The 16,071-nt window shown below is 59.0% G+C and overlaps 1 protein-coding gene across 1 annotated transcript; it reads left to right on the top strand.

Annotated features, from left to right (window-relative positions):
* The first annotated feature begins 1,940 nt into the window (after positions 1-1,940).
* SFT2D2 (SFT2 domain containing 2) lies at positions 1,941-15,690 on the top strand. Its single transcript, XM_054587807.1, has 8 exons — positions 1,941-2,076; positions 6,449-6,535; positions 6,688-6,773; positions 9,641-9,722; positions 11,017-11,052; positions 11,139-11,197; positions 13,065-13,094; positions 14,785-15,690. The coding sequence occupies exons 1-8, from the start codon at positions 2,014-2,016 to the stop codon at positions 14,822-14,824; spliced, it is 483 nt and encodes a 160-aa protein (XP_054443782.1). The 5' UTR covers positions 1,941-2,013; the 3' UTR covers positions 14,825-15,690.
* Positions 15,691-16,071: the final 381 nt, after the last annotated feature.

Here is a 16,071-nt window from a genome sequence, read left to right as displayed (position 1 = left end):
CAAAGAGAAAAGCCTGGATAATCTACAGAATTTCACCTTCTCTCTCTTCTCTCTTTCAAATAAGGGGACCTGAGAGACACAAGGTCTCAAGGGTCTACACCAGCTGCTCTAAGACGGGTGGCGGGGGGTGGGGGCCGGGGGCGGGCACAGGGAAGCCCCTGTTGGTGGCGCAGGCAGACAGGAGGTGGGGGCGTAGCCATGAAACCCTGCCCACCGCCCCCAGACCCTTCCCCTGAACGATGCAAAAGTCTTAGGCTGCTGAGGGGAGGAGCAACAAGTCGCGTACACCCCAGGCCCAGGCAAAACCCTTGATTTCTGGGGGAGGAATAAAGGCAAAACTCTCTGCCTGGGGAGGTGGTGGTGGTCAGAAATGCTCTGCCTCGGGACAAAACCAATCAACGGTTACGGGTGCTGCGACAGGAGTCCAAGCGAATGCCCCTGACCTTGGAGCAGGGACGGAAAAACCCGGGCCCAGGGTCCCGCAGGGATAACTAAACAGGCACGCTACCCCCGGGATGGCACAAAATTCACGCACAAGGCGAACACTGAATTTACGGCATAATTTTGCGCCACAGGGAACTGAGGCAGGAAGCAGTGGCACTTGTTTTTCAAGTTCAGAGGTGTAAACTAAAATTAGGAAGCAAAGCATGTTGACCACCCACTACGATGAAATCACCTAGGGGTGTAATTACAACCACTTGACTGATTTGAACAGGGTCCTCTGCAAACTCTTTCGCAGGGTCGATGTATAATTTCCAACAGGCCCAAGTTCTTGGCGTGGATGTCAGGAAGGAATGTATCTACCAAGAACGATTCCTAGTGGTTTATTGGGCACAAATTCATAACCAGAGCCACGCAACCATTACCAACAGAGGCCTCGCGCACAGCCACCTTCTTAGGGAAGAAACAGCAAGGGTGTCGGCCTCTTGCAATGGGTTCGTGCCACCTGAATCCACCCTTATAAATTAATTCCTGGAATCGCCTTTCAGCCAATGGGCTGAGACCTGCCCTGTCCAATCCGAACTGTGGAGCTCTAGCCTTATTTGCATCTACATAGACCAGTCAGAGCAGATCCCGTTCCATAGCTGGCCAATCAGATTGCATCCCTTATTTGCATAACAGTGGACCAATCAAAGGCAAGGGCGGGAACTTTATAAAAGTAGGCTTCCTTTTGTCCCGGAGGAGCACACTTTGGGGTTCCACCTGAGTCCCTGTCTTCTGGCTTAGCAAACTTGACCTGAATAACAGGTTTCTTTTACCGCATCTCTGATTGGGGACAGCGACCTTTTCTTGGTATTGAAAACCTATAAATTCTGTCCATTCAGTGTCCATGTGTGAGGGAGTCGGGGAAAGACTAGGGGCCGCTCCAGGGAACCTGTCCGTGCGTTTGTTTCTCGGAGCAACTTGATCTGGAAGTTGGCTTTGCGGACCTTACCCAGCGAGCAGTTTGTGAGCCCCTGTCCTGCGGGGGAGGAGTCCTCCAGCATGGCCTCAACAGCGCTGGGGTCCAGTTTGGGGTCGGTGAAAGACTCCAGCCATCTGGCATTCCTTCCCCAGCCACCCCGCTCAAGTCCCACTTGGTCTCCAAGGTTTGTCCCAATCACGCACACCCGCTGGGAATTAGCGCCTTTCCTGTTAACATGTCCACAAAGCTCGTGTAGACGGCCCTGCCTCCAGGTGGCCTCCTGATCCCAAACAGCACGGTCCCAGAGCTGTCCCAGCCCGCTCCCGACCTCCGAGCGTGCGCGGTCCCGCCCGTGGGGCCCCGGCTTTGCTCGCTGGGGACGCGGAGGGAATACGGCAGGCCCCGAGGCCTCGACCCACTCGCAGCTCGTCCCGGCGCCCTCGTCCAAAACATGCTGGTCCAGCGGGCGGGGCGGAGGTGAGCGCCTGCGCCGGCAGCAGCCAGGTGGGCGGGCACCTGGGCGGGGCGCGCACCCGGAAGGGCCGCGGACTCAGCAGCGCAACAGGCGGCGGCCGCCGAGGGGCTGCACCGGCGTGCACCGGCCCGGGATGGACAAGCTGAAGAAGGTGCTGAGCGGCCAGGACACCGAGGACCGGGGCGGCCTGGCCGAGGTGAGTGCTCCCCCCGAACGGCCGTGGCGCAGGGCTGGCGGTGGGAAGGAGCAGGACTTCCAGGATTTCCTGGGAAGCAGCTTTGCTCTTCCCTCTCCCCGCCACCACCATTTCCCATCCCCGGCCGGGCCCTGCGCGGAACCTCGCTCCTCGCTTTGTCCGGACTCCCCTGGGCCGGCTCTGGCTCTGGGCTCCGGCCGTCGGCGTCTGTTTACTTGAGTCCTGCGCCCCATCCCCCCGCGTGGAGAGGGCGGCGCTGGAGCGAAATTCAGAAACACTGCGCGGGGAGGCGGCACCGGGGCGGGGGTCGGCCTCGCAGGCCTGGGCCGGGGCCGTTAGGGCCGGGCTGGGCCGGGGGCTCTTCGTGCTCCGCGCGGCGCTCCGAGGCCGCGCCCGGAGGCTCCTGGCCGCCTTCCCGCCCCGTGGAGGTTGTTGGTGTGACACTCCCACTCAGCTCCGCTCTTCGCCGTGTTGTGTATGGTGTCTCCTCCGCGAAACCCAGGACTCCTGAGGGCGGGGCGCGTCTGGTTCCTCCGCCCGCGCGGTCTGCACGCGGGCTCCGTGGAACCCCGGGGCTGGCTGGCTGTTTGATTAGATAGGTTTTTGGTCGAGCAGAAATCTGGGCACTGATGCCCTAGGTTCTAAAGCCCCGCAGAGTGTCTGTTTCCCTCTGGGTACTTTTTGCTTTGGTTTTTGTTTCCCTTCCTGGATAATCAAATCAATGAACATCTCTCTACTTTTGGCATGTATCTCGCGGGCCTCAGTTTCCCCATCTTCTTTCCACCGAACACCTGATTTTGCTCTCACTTCGATCAGTGTGTCCCGTGGTTTTCTCCCACGGGCCTTTCACTCATCCCGGGGTTGCTGACGTCACCGAGTTTTGCGTGATGCGGGCACCTCCACCCCTCTCGGACTTCTCGGCTTGCAAACTTCACCTGGAAGTAACACTATAGGAATGGAGTGTGGTGGGAGTGGAGCTTTATTTCATTTCATTTCATTTCATTTCTATTTTTATTTTATTTTGTCATTTCAAAACCGCTCTGTCGGTTCTTTTCAGTTTGTTGCCCTTCTTAATTGGTCAAGGCTCAGGAGTAATTTCGCGAGTTCTGGAAATTCTGCGTTCTGGATTTCTGACTTCTATTTCGAGCTCCCAGGCGAAACCCCAGACAGAGGAGAAGAAAACTTAGGCCGCTGACAGTCCTGCGTATCCAGAGCTCTGTGTGCCCTGTAGGCAGCCAACAGGCTTGTACCAGCAGCGAGCGGGCTTCCCGAGGGGGACATTCTCTGTCCCTGAAGACGCTTGGCAGAAGGGGAGTGTGGACAGCGGGACGCTGCTGCTATTATACATCCAGAAAGTGATCCTGAAGCAGGGGACGCGCCCTCAGAGGGAACAGCGTAGTTCAGATGGAAAACTGAACGCTGGGTGGTTTTTACCTAAGACGGCCCTGCTGCGTTGGACACCATGGAGAGCTTCCGGGCATCAGGTGTTCAAGCACGTGTTAAACCTAGTTTACAGAGCGCAGGTGCTACTCTCTCGCTCTAAAATGCTGCGGCCAGGTTCCTCTTTCTGAGTGCGGAGTCCTGTCCACGTGGTCGTTGGATGACTCCTCCCGCGTCCGAACTCCTGGGACGCATTTGGGAACCGGGTGAATTCATCTTCAGGTTTGTTTTCGGCTTTGTCCTTAGGTGTTAGGTCAGGGCCTCCTCTAAAATGTCAGTCCTGACTTGGTGGTCTCCCGTGGCCCGTGGTTTTAAGGCTGGCGGAAGTGCAGGGTTCTGTGGGGCCGTGTTCAGCGTATGTGGTACGTTGGGCGGGGGCCTTCCAGCCTCGTACAGTGAGCACCGTGTAAGCTGCCGGGTCGCTGGGAGCGAGTGCTCTTAAAAACTTCCCTTCTTTGGATGCAAACACTAGAAGGATGGCTGGTTCTTTTTCTCCTGCACAGGAGACGAGGTGATTCTAAAAATGGCTTGGCCACGTCTAATCAGAGGGAGTCTCACGATGAGTTTTCTGATGTTTCGTCTTCATAACTACGTCTCAGTCTTTAGGGACCATGGACTTCTTCCTAAAAGTACAGGTTTTACGTTTTTAAAAAGGATGGCAGGGACAAGGGAGGTCGGAACGGCAGCTGGTTGGACAGCGCGGGAACGGGGCACTGTGCCTTCCTCACCTTCTTCTCGTACCTGCCCTGCTTCCCGAACGGTCCTTAGCTTTATTTTGGCAAGAGCCCGTCTCCTGTCCAAACCCCAGAGTCAAAGGGACCTTTGTGTCCCACTGCCAATCAGACAGCGAGTGAGCGCGTCACCTCCAGGTTCTATCCAGGTGCTGTTCTAGCGACTCGAGTTTCCAAAAGTGTGATAAGTGTTTAGTTTTCCCTGAGTCCGGGTAGAAGAAGGGGAACAACAGCTTCCCCCTACCAGTGACCACGATCTCGCAACCACATAGAGTGGAAGAACAGTGGTGAAACGTTACCACCCCCCATTTGCTGAGCAGGGTGACATTCGGATGGAATTCAGCGTGAGAGACTTGCAGAACCAACTTGTCACTGTCCTTCTGAAGGCAGGAAGCACACCGCTTCCTATTGCCAGAGATTGCAACCCGTAACTAGGCTGGCACCTCGCCGTCCTGCTTTCGGGACCATGCAGTACCCTCGAGGCCAGCGGCCATTCCAGTTCGGTACTTCCCCTTAGGGTGTATCCCCTTTAAGGAAAAAAAAAAGTTGAGTCTTTTAAAATACCCGTGTTGGTGCCCAGAAGTGTTCAGGCAGCGGATCCAGCCCAACCCTGTGCCATGTTTCTCCCTCCACGCAGCGCGCTGTTTCCTTCCCCCTTGGCAAGGTAAGTCCTCTGGTTCTTGCATGAGTAGGGGAGTCCTGCGTGGCTTTTGACTGTACTCTGTTCTGGTGGGGGGTTGGGCAGGTCCGGCAGGGGGCCCGGCCTGGTTGTGTGGGCGCGACCGCCACACGTCACCTGGCTCCCTTTGGAGGAGAGGTTCCGTCATGGCGCCAGGCGGCCCGCGTCGCTGGTCCTAACGCCCTGCTCCCGCTGCATGTCCCCAGCCCCGCGTGTGCCTTTCCGTGCAGGGCCATGGGTTGCCACATGACCTTGCAGGTGCTGTGTGTGTGTGTGTGTGTGTGTGTGTTTGGGGGGGGGCATCGCAGTCTCATGGGCCCGCTTCCCGTGCCTGTGCAGATATGGGGGGGGAGGACCCCTTCGACAGCCCGCCCTACATGCCCGCTCCTGGGTGCGGGTGGGGCCGTCCCGGCCCAACGCCGGCTACACCTCAGGGAGCCGCTGGTCCTCCCTCCGAGCTTCTGGTTTGACGGGATGTTTGGAGACGGGCTGAAAACAGGTCCTGCGCCGGGAACCCTCAGGCTGAGGAGTTGCCAGTCCAGTAACCCTAGCGGCCTCGGCCACCCCCTCCCTCCCTCCATCAGCCGCTGGGAATGGGGTCAACAGTGTCCGCCACATGGCCAGGTGGACACCCTGCTGGACACATGAGCGACCCTGTGTGCGGGGACCTCGGGCCTGGCCGCACTGCCCGGGCTGTGTAGGGATGGCCCGAGGTCTCAACGGCTGCCGCCTGTGCCCAGCCGGGAGCAGCCATGACTCCTTGCCTCACGGACAGAGAAGGCAGGTCTCTGGTGCAGGCACTGGGCTGTCGTCTTGGACATGGGGCGAAACCATGGAAGCTACTCACAGGCTCCCCTGTTTTAGAGGAGTTTTTCTGGAAATCTTGGCTGCCTCTGAACTTTGCTCTTGGGAGATCCTAGTCTCGGTGGCAGAGCCTCGGGGTGAGTAGGGCGGTAACTCATTAACTAGGACCTGCCTCGCACTCGTGTGAGCCGGCCGCCGCCTGCCCCCAGGAACGACGCAGACAGCAGTGGCCCGCGCGACAGCAGTGGCCCGCGCAGTGCGCATCCTGAGCAGGGCCCGGGCCTGAGCCCCACCCCCTCATGAGGCCTCAGAGCTGTCAGCAGGAGAAGCAGCTGCTGGAGCGTGGCTGGTGGGCATGGGGGACAGTGCCCAGGGGACACCCCCGTCTCTTGGGCCACCGCCAGGCAGAGCTCACGCCTTGCCCATGGTGGGCCCGGTTCTGCCTGGGCTGCCGTGAGGCTTGGCTGCTTGCGAGTCTGCGTCCCGCCTTCCGGTCTGTGAAGTGGGTGTGCTTGCGGCAGGGTGTCCCGGGCTGGAGGCGTTAGCGGCCACAGGACAGGAGACTCGCGGGCGCCCTCACTCAGGAGGGCTCTCGTTGCTCTGGGCGGCGGGATCCCGTGCACCCGCCCCCGCCAGACAAATTCGCACACTGCCCTGAACTTAGTCCTGGGCTTCCTTCTCCTGGGAGAGGTCTGTAACCTGTGTTTTAACATTCCAGGTGGTTGAGACGTCTTCATTAAGCTGGGACACCAGAATCAAAGGCTTCGTGGCGTGTTTTGTCACGGGAATCCTCTGCTCGCTGCTGGTAAGGCTTCCCCTCCCTCCTTGGCCTCTGCCCTGCCCTGCCCTGCCCTGCCCTGCCGCCCACCCCTTCTCTCTATTGCTCTTCGTGGGGGCGAGGGCGGCGCGGCCCTGGGGGCGTGGCAGGGAGAGGACACCCTCTGCTCTGTCTTGCAGGGTACACTTCTGCTCTGGGTGCCCAGGAAGGGGCTCTACCTTTTTGCAGTGTTTTACACCTTTGGTAACATCGCATCGATTGGGAGGTAACAGTTTTTCGTCTCCCCTCAGCTGGTTATCAGATGGGGGGGGGATGCGGACGGTGGTTGGGGGGTGGTGAGGGGCAGGCCCGCCGCAGTCTGAAGGCTTCAGAGAGAAAAGAGGTAGTCGAGATACACCCCCTGCATGTCCTGTCATTGCAAAACCTATTTACACCCTGAGATGCTCCTGGGAGACGGCGGGGATGCCTCATGCGCGTGGTCACACAGGAGGGGACCGTGGCACCCGGCGGCTGGATGCGTCTTTAAGGCGCACAGCACAGCCCTCTGCCCTGTTCGAGCGGTGCCTCTGGAGCCGGAGCCCCCGTGTCAGGGCGGCTCTCCGGGCCAGCGGCTGCTGGTGGAACTTGTTGTTATTCAGGGCGAGACCACGTCAGACCTGCTCACGAGGGCAGGGCGCCGCCCGCCCACTCCACAGGCCGCCTGCGTCCGGGCATCCCAGCCGAGCTCGTTTGCTCGGAGGCTTCGGCCACGCCTGTGTGCTGACGATGCAGGTCCCGCCCCAGCCAGAGGGCGCTGCCCTGAACCCCGTCGTCTCTCTTCCCTTTCCCTGTGTCCCAGTGCATGGCCTCCAAGTCCTGGGTGTCCACCCCCTTCCCCATCACGAGTCCTGGAGGCCTGGGGGTGCCCTCTTGCTGGCTCCTTCCCCTTCATCCCTGTGGCTGTTGTCCCTCCCACAAGGAGCCTTGGTCATGCCTGGCTGGGCTCTGAGAGTTCAAAGACCGGTACGGTTGGGTCCCTGGCACCAGAGAGCTTCTGGCCGGCCAGGCAAACAGACACAGCCCAACAGCAGACTAGGCTGTGGGGGGAGATGCTCAGGGAGGGGCAGTTGGCCTGGGCTGACCTGCCCTGGGGCCAGGGAGGGCTTCCTGCAGTGGGTGGCTTGGGAGCTGCGCCCAGCTCAGGCTGGGGGTGTTGCTCATCTGAACGGCCGCTGGGGAGCACTGCCCGGCCCTCTTCCTCCTTCACTGCCCCTACCGGCTGCTCATTACGGCTCCTGCTGAGCTGCACAAGGGTTCCCGGTCCCTCTCTTCAGGTGGAGTCCGAACCCTGGCCCTTGAGACCTGCCTTTGCCCCTCCCACACGTCCCCAGCGTAGCCCACCATGCAGCACCTTCTGCCTGTCCTGGATGCCTTGTGCCTCCGCCCGGGCCGTGTTCTTGCATGGAACGCCACCCCGCGTGCTCCCGTCTCCCTGGCCCCCCTCCCCGCCATTGGTGCGTACTTGCTCATTTGTCAAGGCCGGGCTCCTCCTCAGCTCCTGCCCTCCAGAGTCAGTGACCTCCTTTTTCACGTGCGGCCGTGCCTTCCCTGTGTAGACCGACGTGATGCGCACACAGCATTTTGTTAACTGCCTGGTTGCAGGTGTGCAGGCCACGTGGCTGCATCTCTGTGTTGTCCCTCATTATCCCCAAACCAGCTGTTTCTGGCTGGAAATGTTAACAAAGGACTGAGGGCCTGACTCTGGCCACCTCCTTAAAGCTTCGTGTGTCCGAGCTGACGAGAGTGAACGCTGCTCTTTGCATGTCTGTCGTGCCTCTGAAGCCCCCCATGCCAATTCCTGGGGGTGTTTGCTCCGGGCAGACAGTGTAGGTTGTAATGTAGAGTCAAGGCGAAGCACAGTAAGTACGTGGGCCTGCTGTTTGGTCCAAAAGAAACATTAGTAGAGCTAACAGGACCGACTACAGCATCGCCTGTGGAAATAGTAAGGGAGCGAAGTGTTGTTTCCAGGGTTTGTCTAGGAGTTTGTGGCCTTGACCTTCAATCTTACATTTTTGTATCTGCTGCATTTGATTTTTCAGACCAGCCTTGGCTATTGCTTCGTGTTGAGCATTGGCCAATGCAGGCTTGAATACTTGACCTGAGAATGCAGCCTTGAATTCTGGTTGAAACTAAACGTCACTTCTAAGAGAGGCGGATTGACTTTTTGAATTTTTCTTTTTATTGGACACTCGGTAGCTAACATTATCTGCTGGTTGGCTTGTGTTAAGCCATGGTTATGAGAGGCAATCGTTCAGGCGATGCTGCATGGATCCTTCTGTGAGGAGGCAGGCGGCGCGTGTGGCCAGCCCTGGCGCGGTGGGCGTGAGGCTCTGCTCTGTCTCGCCTGCCCCTGCTCAGGTTCCATTCACACAGAAGACACACCGGGGAGGTCATTGGGAGCTTCCGAACCTAACAGACGTGCATTTGAATGCCGGCTCCTTAAGCTCCCAGCTGTGTGGTCTTGGATTCGTCAGCTAACTGTCTCAGCTTCATTTTTTCATCTCTCAAATAAGTGTAATAATACCCAACCCACAGAGTAGGGGAGGGGGTGAAATGAGGCAACGTGTGTGGCAGCTGGCGTGTAGCAGACGGTCCACAGTTTGGAGCTGATGTTATCGCCGTTAGAAGTGCTCTCTGAGGTCAGGAAGGAAAACGAGATGCTCTGCTTGTCAACAGAAACAACCTAAGCCTGTAGGTGTGGCTTTCTTCTTTAAGTCGCCTGCGTCTTGCTGGTTGGTGGGCCGGTGGGTCGCCATGGGCAGGTGGGGAGGAGGAGGTGGCGCCCACAGAGAAGGTGGCGGGTAGGGCCCCGGAGTCAGACCCAGGGCGCGTGCAGCCTGGCGCCGCCGCTTGCCAGTTGGGCGGCCTGGATGGGAACCCAGGCTCTGGGCTGCGGCCTCTCCGTCTGTGAAGCGCGTGTGATGAGCGCCCCATGACCGGCCCGCGCATGATGGAGGGGGTGGGAGTGACGCACCGAGGCCCTCCGGGGCGGTGCCCAGTGCAGGGCGAGGCGGAGGCCGGGGCGGCGGCGGCTGGCGCCCAGTGCCCAGCACAGCCGGTCCTGGTCTCATGGCTTGTGCGACTTTACTGCAGCACCGTCTTCCTCATGGGACCAATGAAACAGCTGAAGAGGATGTTCGAGCCCACGCGCTTGATCGCAACCATCATGGTGCTGGTGAGTCTGCCTTTGGCCGGGCTTCGGGGACGGGAGTTCTATGGCCGCGCTGTGGCGCTTTTTCTTCCTAAGCCTCTTCTTTCTTCTGGACCCAGGACGCGGAGCCCTGGGAGCAGGCTTCTAGTAACGAGCCCCTGCTTGGGGTTTCCTCTGGGGCTAAGGTACTGCCAGTTCCATAAAGCGCCTCCAGAGGGCGCTGCCGTCCAAATCGGCCACAGCGATAGGGCAGCCAGGAAGCCGGCGCCGGGCAACTTGGAGGCAGTAACATGAAAACGCGGCCTTCCTTCTCTTGGGGTGGGAGGGTGGTTCCTGCGCCCTCACCCCTGTCCCCTGCTCTGATAACAGTGCCTTCAGCCTTGTCCTGTGTCCGTCCCATCAGCCCAGCACACCTGCCCTTTCTTTGGGCTCTTCGCTCCCATGTGACCATCAAAATCATTCCCAGCCACGATAATTAAGCCTTTTACTTAATTAGCGGTATTGCGACATTTAGAACTTGGGCAACACACTTTCGTTTTTACTGCCATTCGTGTACCCCTTATTCGTTCAGATGGGTAAGTTTTCTAAGGCCACGTCCGCGTTTGCTCTTTGTTTTGTGTCCTTCAGGACCCTGGGCACGGAGCTGGGCTCACAGGAAACACTTAGGACGTATTTCTTGCCACACTACCGCCATGGGAGCACGGAGATGACAGGCATGACGGACTCCCGAGAACTGGCGGTTCTTGGTCCGTCGGGTGGAGGTGGCCTGGGCAGTGTCTTGTGGAAAGAACTTTCTTAGAAAGGACCAGGGGAAGTGTTAGGTGACAAGGAAACTGAGAACTCACTCGCTGACAGTGAGAGTGGCCGCTCCTGTTAACCTCTGTCCTCGGGTGGCTCCTCCTTCTCTGGAGTCCAGCGTCTGGCAGCAGCTAAGACAGAGAGAGGTGCCTGTGAAACCTGCCTGAGTGTGTTTGAGCCAAGAGACAGGCGCCCGTGGGTGGACCAGGAATGTGACTGTTTGCTGGGTAGAGATTTTGGGGAAGCCTGCAAGTAGAAGAGGATCCTGTTTTAACCCTACTCAAAGTTTTATTGGCCAGTTTCATTTCCCTGTGATTCTAACTCTTCTGCCAAACAAACGGGCGCGCAGGTGGGCAAAACGCTCGGGAAGGGAGGGTGTGTATGGCTGCCGTGCGACTGTCACAGAATCCGGGTGCTAGGTATTGGTGTGAGTTGGCCAAGAACGGTAAGTCTTTACGGGTTTTCCCCATGATGTCATTGTCATAGTATTGACTTAATCCCGCTTCCTTTCTCCCTCCAGCTGTGTTTTGCGCTCACCCTGTGTTCCGCCTTTTGGGTAAGTTTGGCTTTGTGTCTTGCTCCGCCTCTCTGGTCTGTGCACTCGCCCCCCGCGCTCACGGCACCGTGTCGTTCTTCTTTCAGTGGCATAACAGGGGGCTCGCCCTCATCTTCTGCATTCTGCAGTCTTTGGCCCTGACGTGGTAAGTGTCCCTGTCCACACCGATCTCTGACCGCCACATCGAAGGTGATAAAACCCCGCGTGCTGCGGGACGGGGGGCGGGAAGCACAGACGCCGGTCCAGGTGAAGAAACCGCAGTGATGCAGGCGAAGTCAGGCGGCTGTTGACTCAGCCCGCTGCCAGGAGGTGGCGTGAGTGGCCGTGGGAGCCTGTTGCCTGCTGCGGCATCTTGCTGGGCTCATGGATGGTTTTGAGACGTTATTAATGTTACTGAACCACTCGCTTCCAGCAAGAGCAAGGGTTATGAAGTCTTATGGGGGGAGGTAGCAAGAGGCTGTGAGTCAGAAAGACATGAAAGGGAAAGGAAAGTGGAAGGAAACACTGTATCGGGGAGGGAGGAACCACTGTTGGAAGGACAAAGAGGGCATGGTCAGCAAGAGGCGAGGAGCAGGGACCGACTGGAAACCACGGGGCTGTAGCAGCAGCTGCCGCGCTGGAGGCCTGTTGGCAAGACCAGGGGACTGCCACTTGAGGGCCTCGCCCAGTCAAAGGGCTCCTGGAGACGTGGTCGTTTGAAACCACAGGGAGGGCTGGGGGTTCACGGCCCCTGCAAACAGGCCTAACATCAGGGAGGGGGTATGTGACCTGTAGCTTCTGAGCCATTTCTTTGCTTGTCAAAGTTTGCCAAGGGATGATATTTCCCAAGCAGTTTCAGGACAGATGAGACTGATCTACTTGGGAAAAGAAAGGAAGTTTGCTCGGATGCAGAGAAAAGATCCTTTTTAAGCGTCCAGTGATCAGTTACACTCCTCGGCCACAAGTGGGTCTTGAGACTGTGTGAGCTTAGCGTCCACCCTCCCTCCTGCTGGTGACTTTGGGCTTTTGAATGAGTGCTTTCACAGAACTGGCCCTTGGGATTTGCTGTGTAGGCGAGTGGGTGGGCCCGGCGCGCGTCTGACGCGGGGAAGAAGACCGGCCCAATTTTAGCCTGATGCCCGAGCTGGTAGCAGGTGCTGAAGGGTCTGGTGTCCCTGCTCACAGGTGTATTTTTGCTTTCTGGGGGCAGAAATTTGTAATCACACACCCATGCCTCTCTGCTTACGTAGCCGCCCCCCCTTATCCATGGGGGACGTGTTCCAGGACCCCGTGGATGCCTGCAACCACTGCCTGACGCCCCGGCCCGGCTGCCTGCAGGAGGGGCGGCGGTCTTGGCGGCTTCAGGAGCCCAGGGGCGGCAGCCTCCCATTTCCCTTTGTGTTTTTCCTCCTGGTCCTGATGGGGGTTGGGGGTCGGGGGGTGGAGGTGGTAGACGGGCCTCCGTCCGGCGCAGTTCCCTTCTGGGCGTGGGGCTGAACCCATTGGGGCCACCAAGAGAGCTTTGGCCCTGGGCTCTTGAAGAATCATAGCTTGCTTATATTTTCATCCACAGAGTAGGGACCGGGGTTTTATGTTTTTTGGTTTTCTCTTTAAAAGAAAAAAAAAATGGGTTGGAGCAGAGCAGAAATTTTATCCCAGCGGGTAGAAGTCACACTCTGCTGAGGGCTTGTAAAATGTCGGAGGACAGCCGGGCTGGGCTGCTTGCTGTCCTGGGGCAGGGCTTCCAGAGAGCTGCCCGTTTCGGGCGGCCCTGCTGGCTCAGCTGCCGCGGGCAGGCGCCTTGGGGCCTGAGGTAGTGGTGCCTCCACGGCCGTGTGGCGTCCGGCCCTTTTGCCACAGATGTCTCTCCCCCCCTCCCCCGTGGGCCGGTGGCACCGTGTGCGTGCGTACGTGGCACGTGTGTGCGCATGTGCCTCCACGCCAGGGGGCGGGGGCCCTGACGGCTCAGACGCACGCCTGCCTGCTGTACTTGTCCTGTTTAACTTGATCTTTTGTGTGTGTTCTCTTTGCAGGTACAGCCTTTCCTTCATACCCTTTGCGAGGTAAGACCTGCTGTACTCGGGGCGGCGACATCTGTCGTTCGGCGGTGGTGCGGAGGGCTTGCAGGGGCTGCCTGTTACTTTGTCTCAACTGAGACCTGTGGGCCAGGCAGGCAGGGGCTGTGCACCTGCTTCACGGATCAGCAGGCCAGGTCATGCCCTCCCCTCCCCACCGCATGTCCAGGGGCGGCGTCGGCCCAGGCCCCCGCTCCTGCGGCCCGGGGCTCAGCCAGGGCCTGTAGTGTGGAGGTGCGCGCTCCCGCTCTTGTAGCCTGTGCTTTGAGGAGGATTTTCAAAGGCGGTGTCACTAAACAAGAGGCAGAGGCTCCGAGGCGGGGCTTGTGTTCTTGCAGCATCTCGCTGGTGGGAACAATTCGGAGAAGAGCTTGTAAAGGGGAAGTAAGCAGGGCCGGGTTCCTCAGCAGCAGCGTGACCTTGGGCCGCACACCTGACCCCCCTGACCCCGATGGCCTCGTTGGCAGCCACCGTGGTTGGCCCTTCAGGTGTCAGGGTCTGGTGCTGCAGGCCCTGAAGTAGCACATTCAGGGCTCTTAGCCACTGACTGTTCTGAGGTCACCATTTAATTTCCATTCTTGTGAACTCAGTGGAAGCTTTTCCTAAACGTTGTGGAGAAAATGAAAAGCGGTGTGTGAGCTGAGGAAGCGGAGGAGGAGGAGCAGAAGGAGGAGGAGGAGGAGGAGGAGGAGGAGGGGGAACAGGCTTGTGTCCTGCGCATCCCGAATCTGTTGCTGACGGTGACTTGAAGATGCTGGGGGTGACCGATTGGATAAGAACTTGAAAAAGCTCGTCACGCTCAAGGCCACTGGGCGGCTTTGTGAATAGGCTGCAGCTGGCAGGTCCCCCGACGTGCTGTGGGGCCTCATTTGGCCATAGAACCCTGCCCTGCGCAGAGCACCTCCCGGGAGGGACCCCAGGGCAGAGCGTGTCTTAAGAAACGTTCTGGAATTATCTTGATGTTAAAGAATGGCGCCTGCTCACGCGGGTGCATTCGCCTGCGGCCCCCTCCCTCGGGCGGCTCCCTGCCCTCAGCCCAGGGTCACGGGAGCAGAGGGTGTGGAGCCGGGGTGAGAGCGTGGCCTGCGCGCAGCGCGGGGAGACAGCGGCCCAGGGAGCGCCCCGGCTCACGCTCTCCACTGATTCCCGGAAGCAAATGCCAGAAGAGGGCAACGCAGCCTGTTTGGGGGTCCCCCGAGCTGTCACAGGCCCTGTGCTCGGGAGCTCCTCCTGGAAGGTGCCCCTCTGCACGCTTCTGCTCCCTGCTTGGGATGAATACTCGCCCAGTGACTGGTTCGCTGAGTGCGTTCGGTGGTTCTGGTCGCCAGAAAGTGCAGTGTCCTGATGCACTTCTTGTTTTCTGACGGTCCCTGCTTTCCTCTTGACTTCTTTGACCATCACGACCCTCGTCATTCAGCGAATGCCTGCCCTGTTCCATGCACGTGTTCCCACTGCTGGCCTGCAGGGTGGGTGGGGGACTCGCCCTTGTGCAGATGAGGCATTTACAACTTGGACCGGACCACCGACCGGCGACGGGGGGGGGCCTGGCCCCACAGTCAGGCAGCTTTCTTCTCTGCAGCGGCTCCTGTGGGTGTCTGGAAATCTGCAGGAGGGTCTCGGCCACTTCAGAAGCCTTGGGGTGACAACCTCCCATTTACCTTTGTGTTTTTCTCCCTAGGGACGCTGTGAAGAAGTGTTTCTCTGCATGTCTTACATAGAGCACAGCCAGCTTTGCAACCTTTGGGAGGCGCCGAGGATGGAGGCAGGCGGGCACTTTTGTAAATACCTTCTGACCCTCTCGCTCTCAGACATGTGCCTTTCCTCTTGCCGCAGCGGGTCCGGGTGACCCAAACCGTTTGCTTTTGGAGGCCTCACCGTGTCCCCAGTCCCAACTGTCTTGTAGCACAATAGGAGGGGTGGGCTCTGTATCCTCTGGAGAGCCATCAGCCTTGTCACCCCTTTCCTCGTTGGGTGTGGTTCCCCCGAATTCTCGAAAATAAAAACCGCATTAAGCAGCAGATAAGCCTCAGGAGCTGGGCATTGTCAGGTGGCCGCAGGCAGCCTCTTTGGGGACAGCAGAGGTGCAGCAGTGAGGGACAGCGTTTGGGGGCCCACGGGGACTCTGTAGACTTGTCCCTCGGCTTGGAGACCGTCCCCCGTGCCCCATTTGACGTGGACACGCTTCTTCCCTGGGTCCAGGGACCAATGACCCGGCCCCCTGGCCGCGGCGCCAGCCCGCAGAGCCAGCTGTGGGGGGCAGGAAGGGCGCTCGGTGACAGGTGGTGGTTTGGGTTTTGAACCTCGGCTCTTGCAGGCTGCGCCCTGGCCGCAGGATGGATTCGCAGTGGCGGCGCACACTCTTCTCCTCTTGGGTTTTTCTGTCTCACGTTCCTCGTGAATTCTGGGAACTAGAGAGAGAACAAAGCAACAGAGAAAATGCTGCTTTTCCTTTGGGATAAGAGCCGACATTAGGTGACAGTTTCTGCTGTTCTCTGCTGTGCTTTTTCTTCCTTGTTTATCCATGCTGGGTTATATTTTCCGTTCTCTCCTGGCGTGGGGCCAGAGGAGAGAGCGGGGGAGACAGCCTCCCCGTGGGGCCGACAGGACGGAGGTGCCCTTGCCCGCGACCTTTACACAGGCACAGTGTTGGCACTTGAGCCCGTGCTGGAAACGCTGGGAGAAGACGACACCGTGGGCCGCGTCACCGCAGACAAAGGGCTTTTGTGTCCCCGAGCTTGTCTGTTCCTCACAGGAGCCTCGTGACAAACTGGGGATTGAGCCTCGTGACAAACTGGGGGTTGTCCCTCTGTGCGTTGGCGGAAGTCGAGGCTTGGTGAAGTTGCCAGATGTGCCCGAAGCTGCAGCCAGTGGCAGAGCCGAGCCCAGAGCCTGGTGCCCCAGCCTCCGCCTCTCGCGGCCCTGCGTTTCCCGGTGTGGCTCGGGGGCACCTCCTGGGACCGGGTCC

Source organism: Pteronotus mesoamericanus, unplaced genomic scaffold (assembly GCF_021234165.1).
Source record: "Pteronotus mesoamericanus isolate MK-2021 breed Mesoamerican mustached bat unplaced genomic scaffold, CSHL_Meso_final scaffold_1186, whole genome shotgun sequence".
NCBI lineage: Eukaryota > Metazoa > Chordata > Mammalia > Chiroptera > Mormoopidae > Pteronotus > Pteronotus mesoamericanus.
Note: the sequence above shows the minus strand (reverse complement) of the source record. Positions and strands in the feature narration are given on the sequence as shown.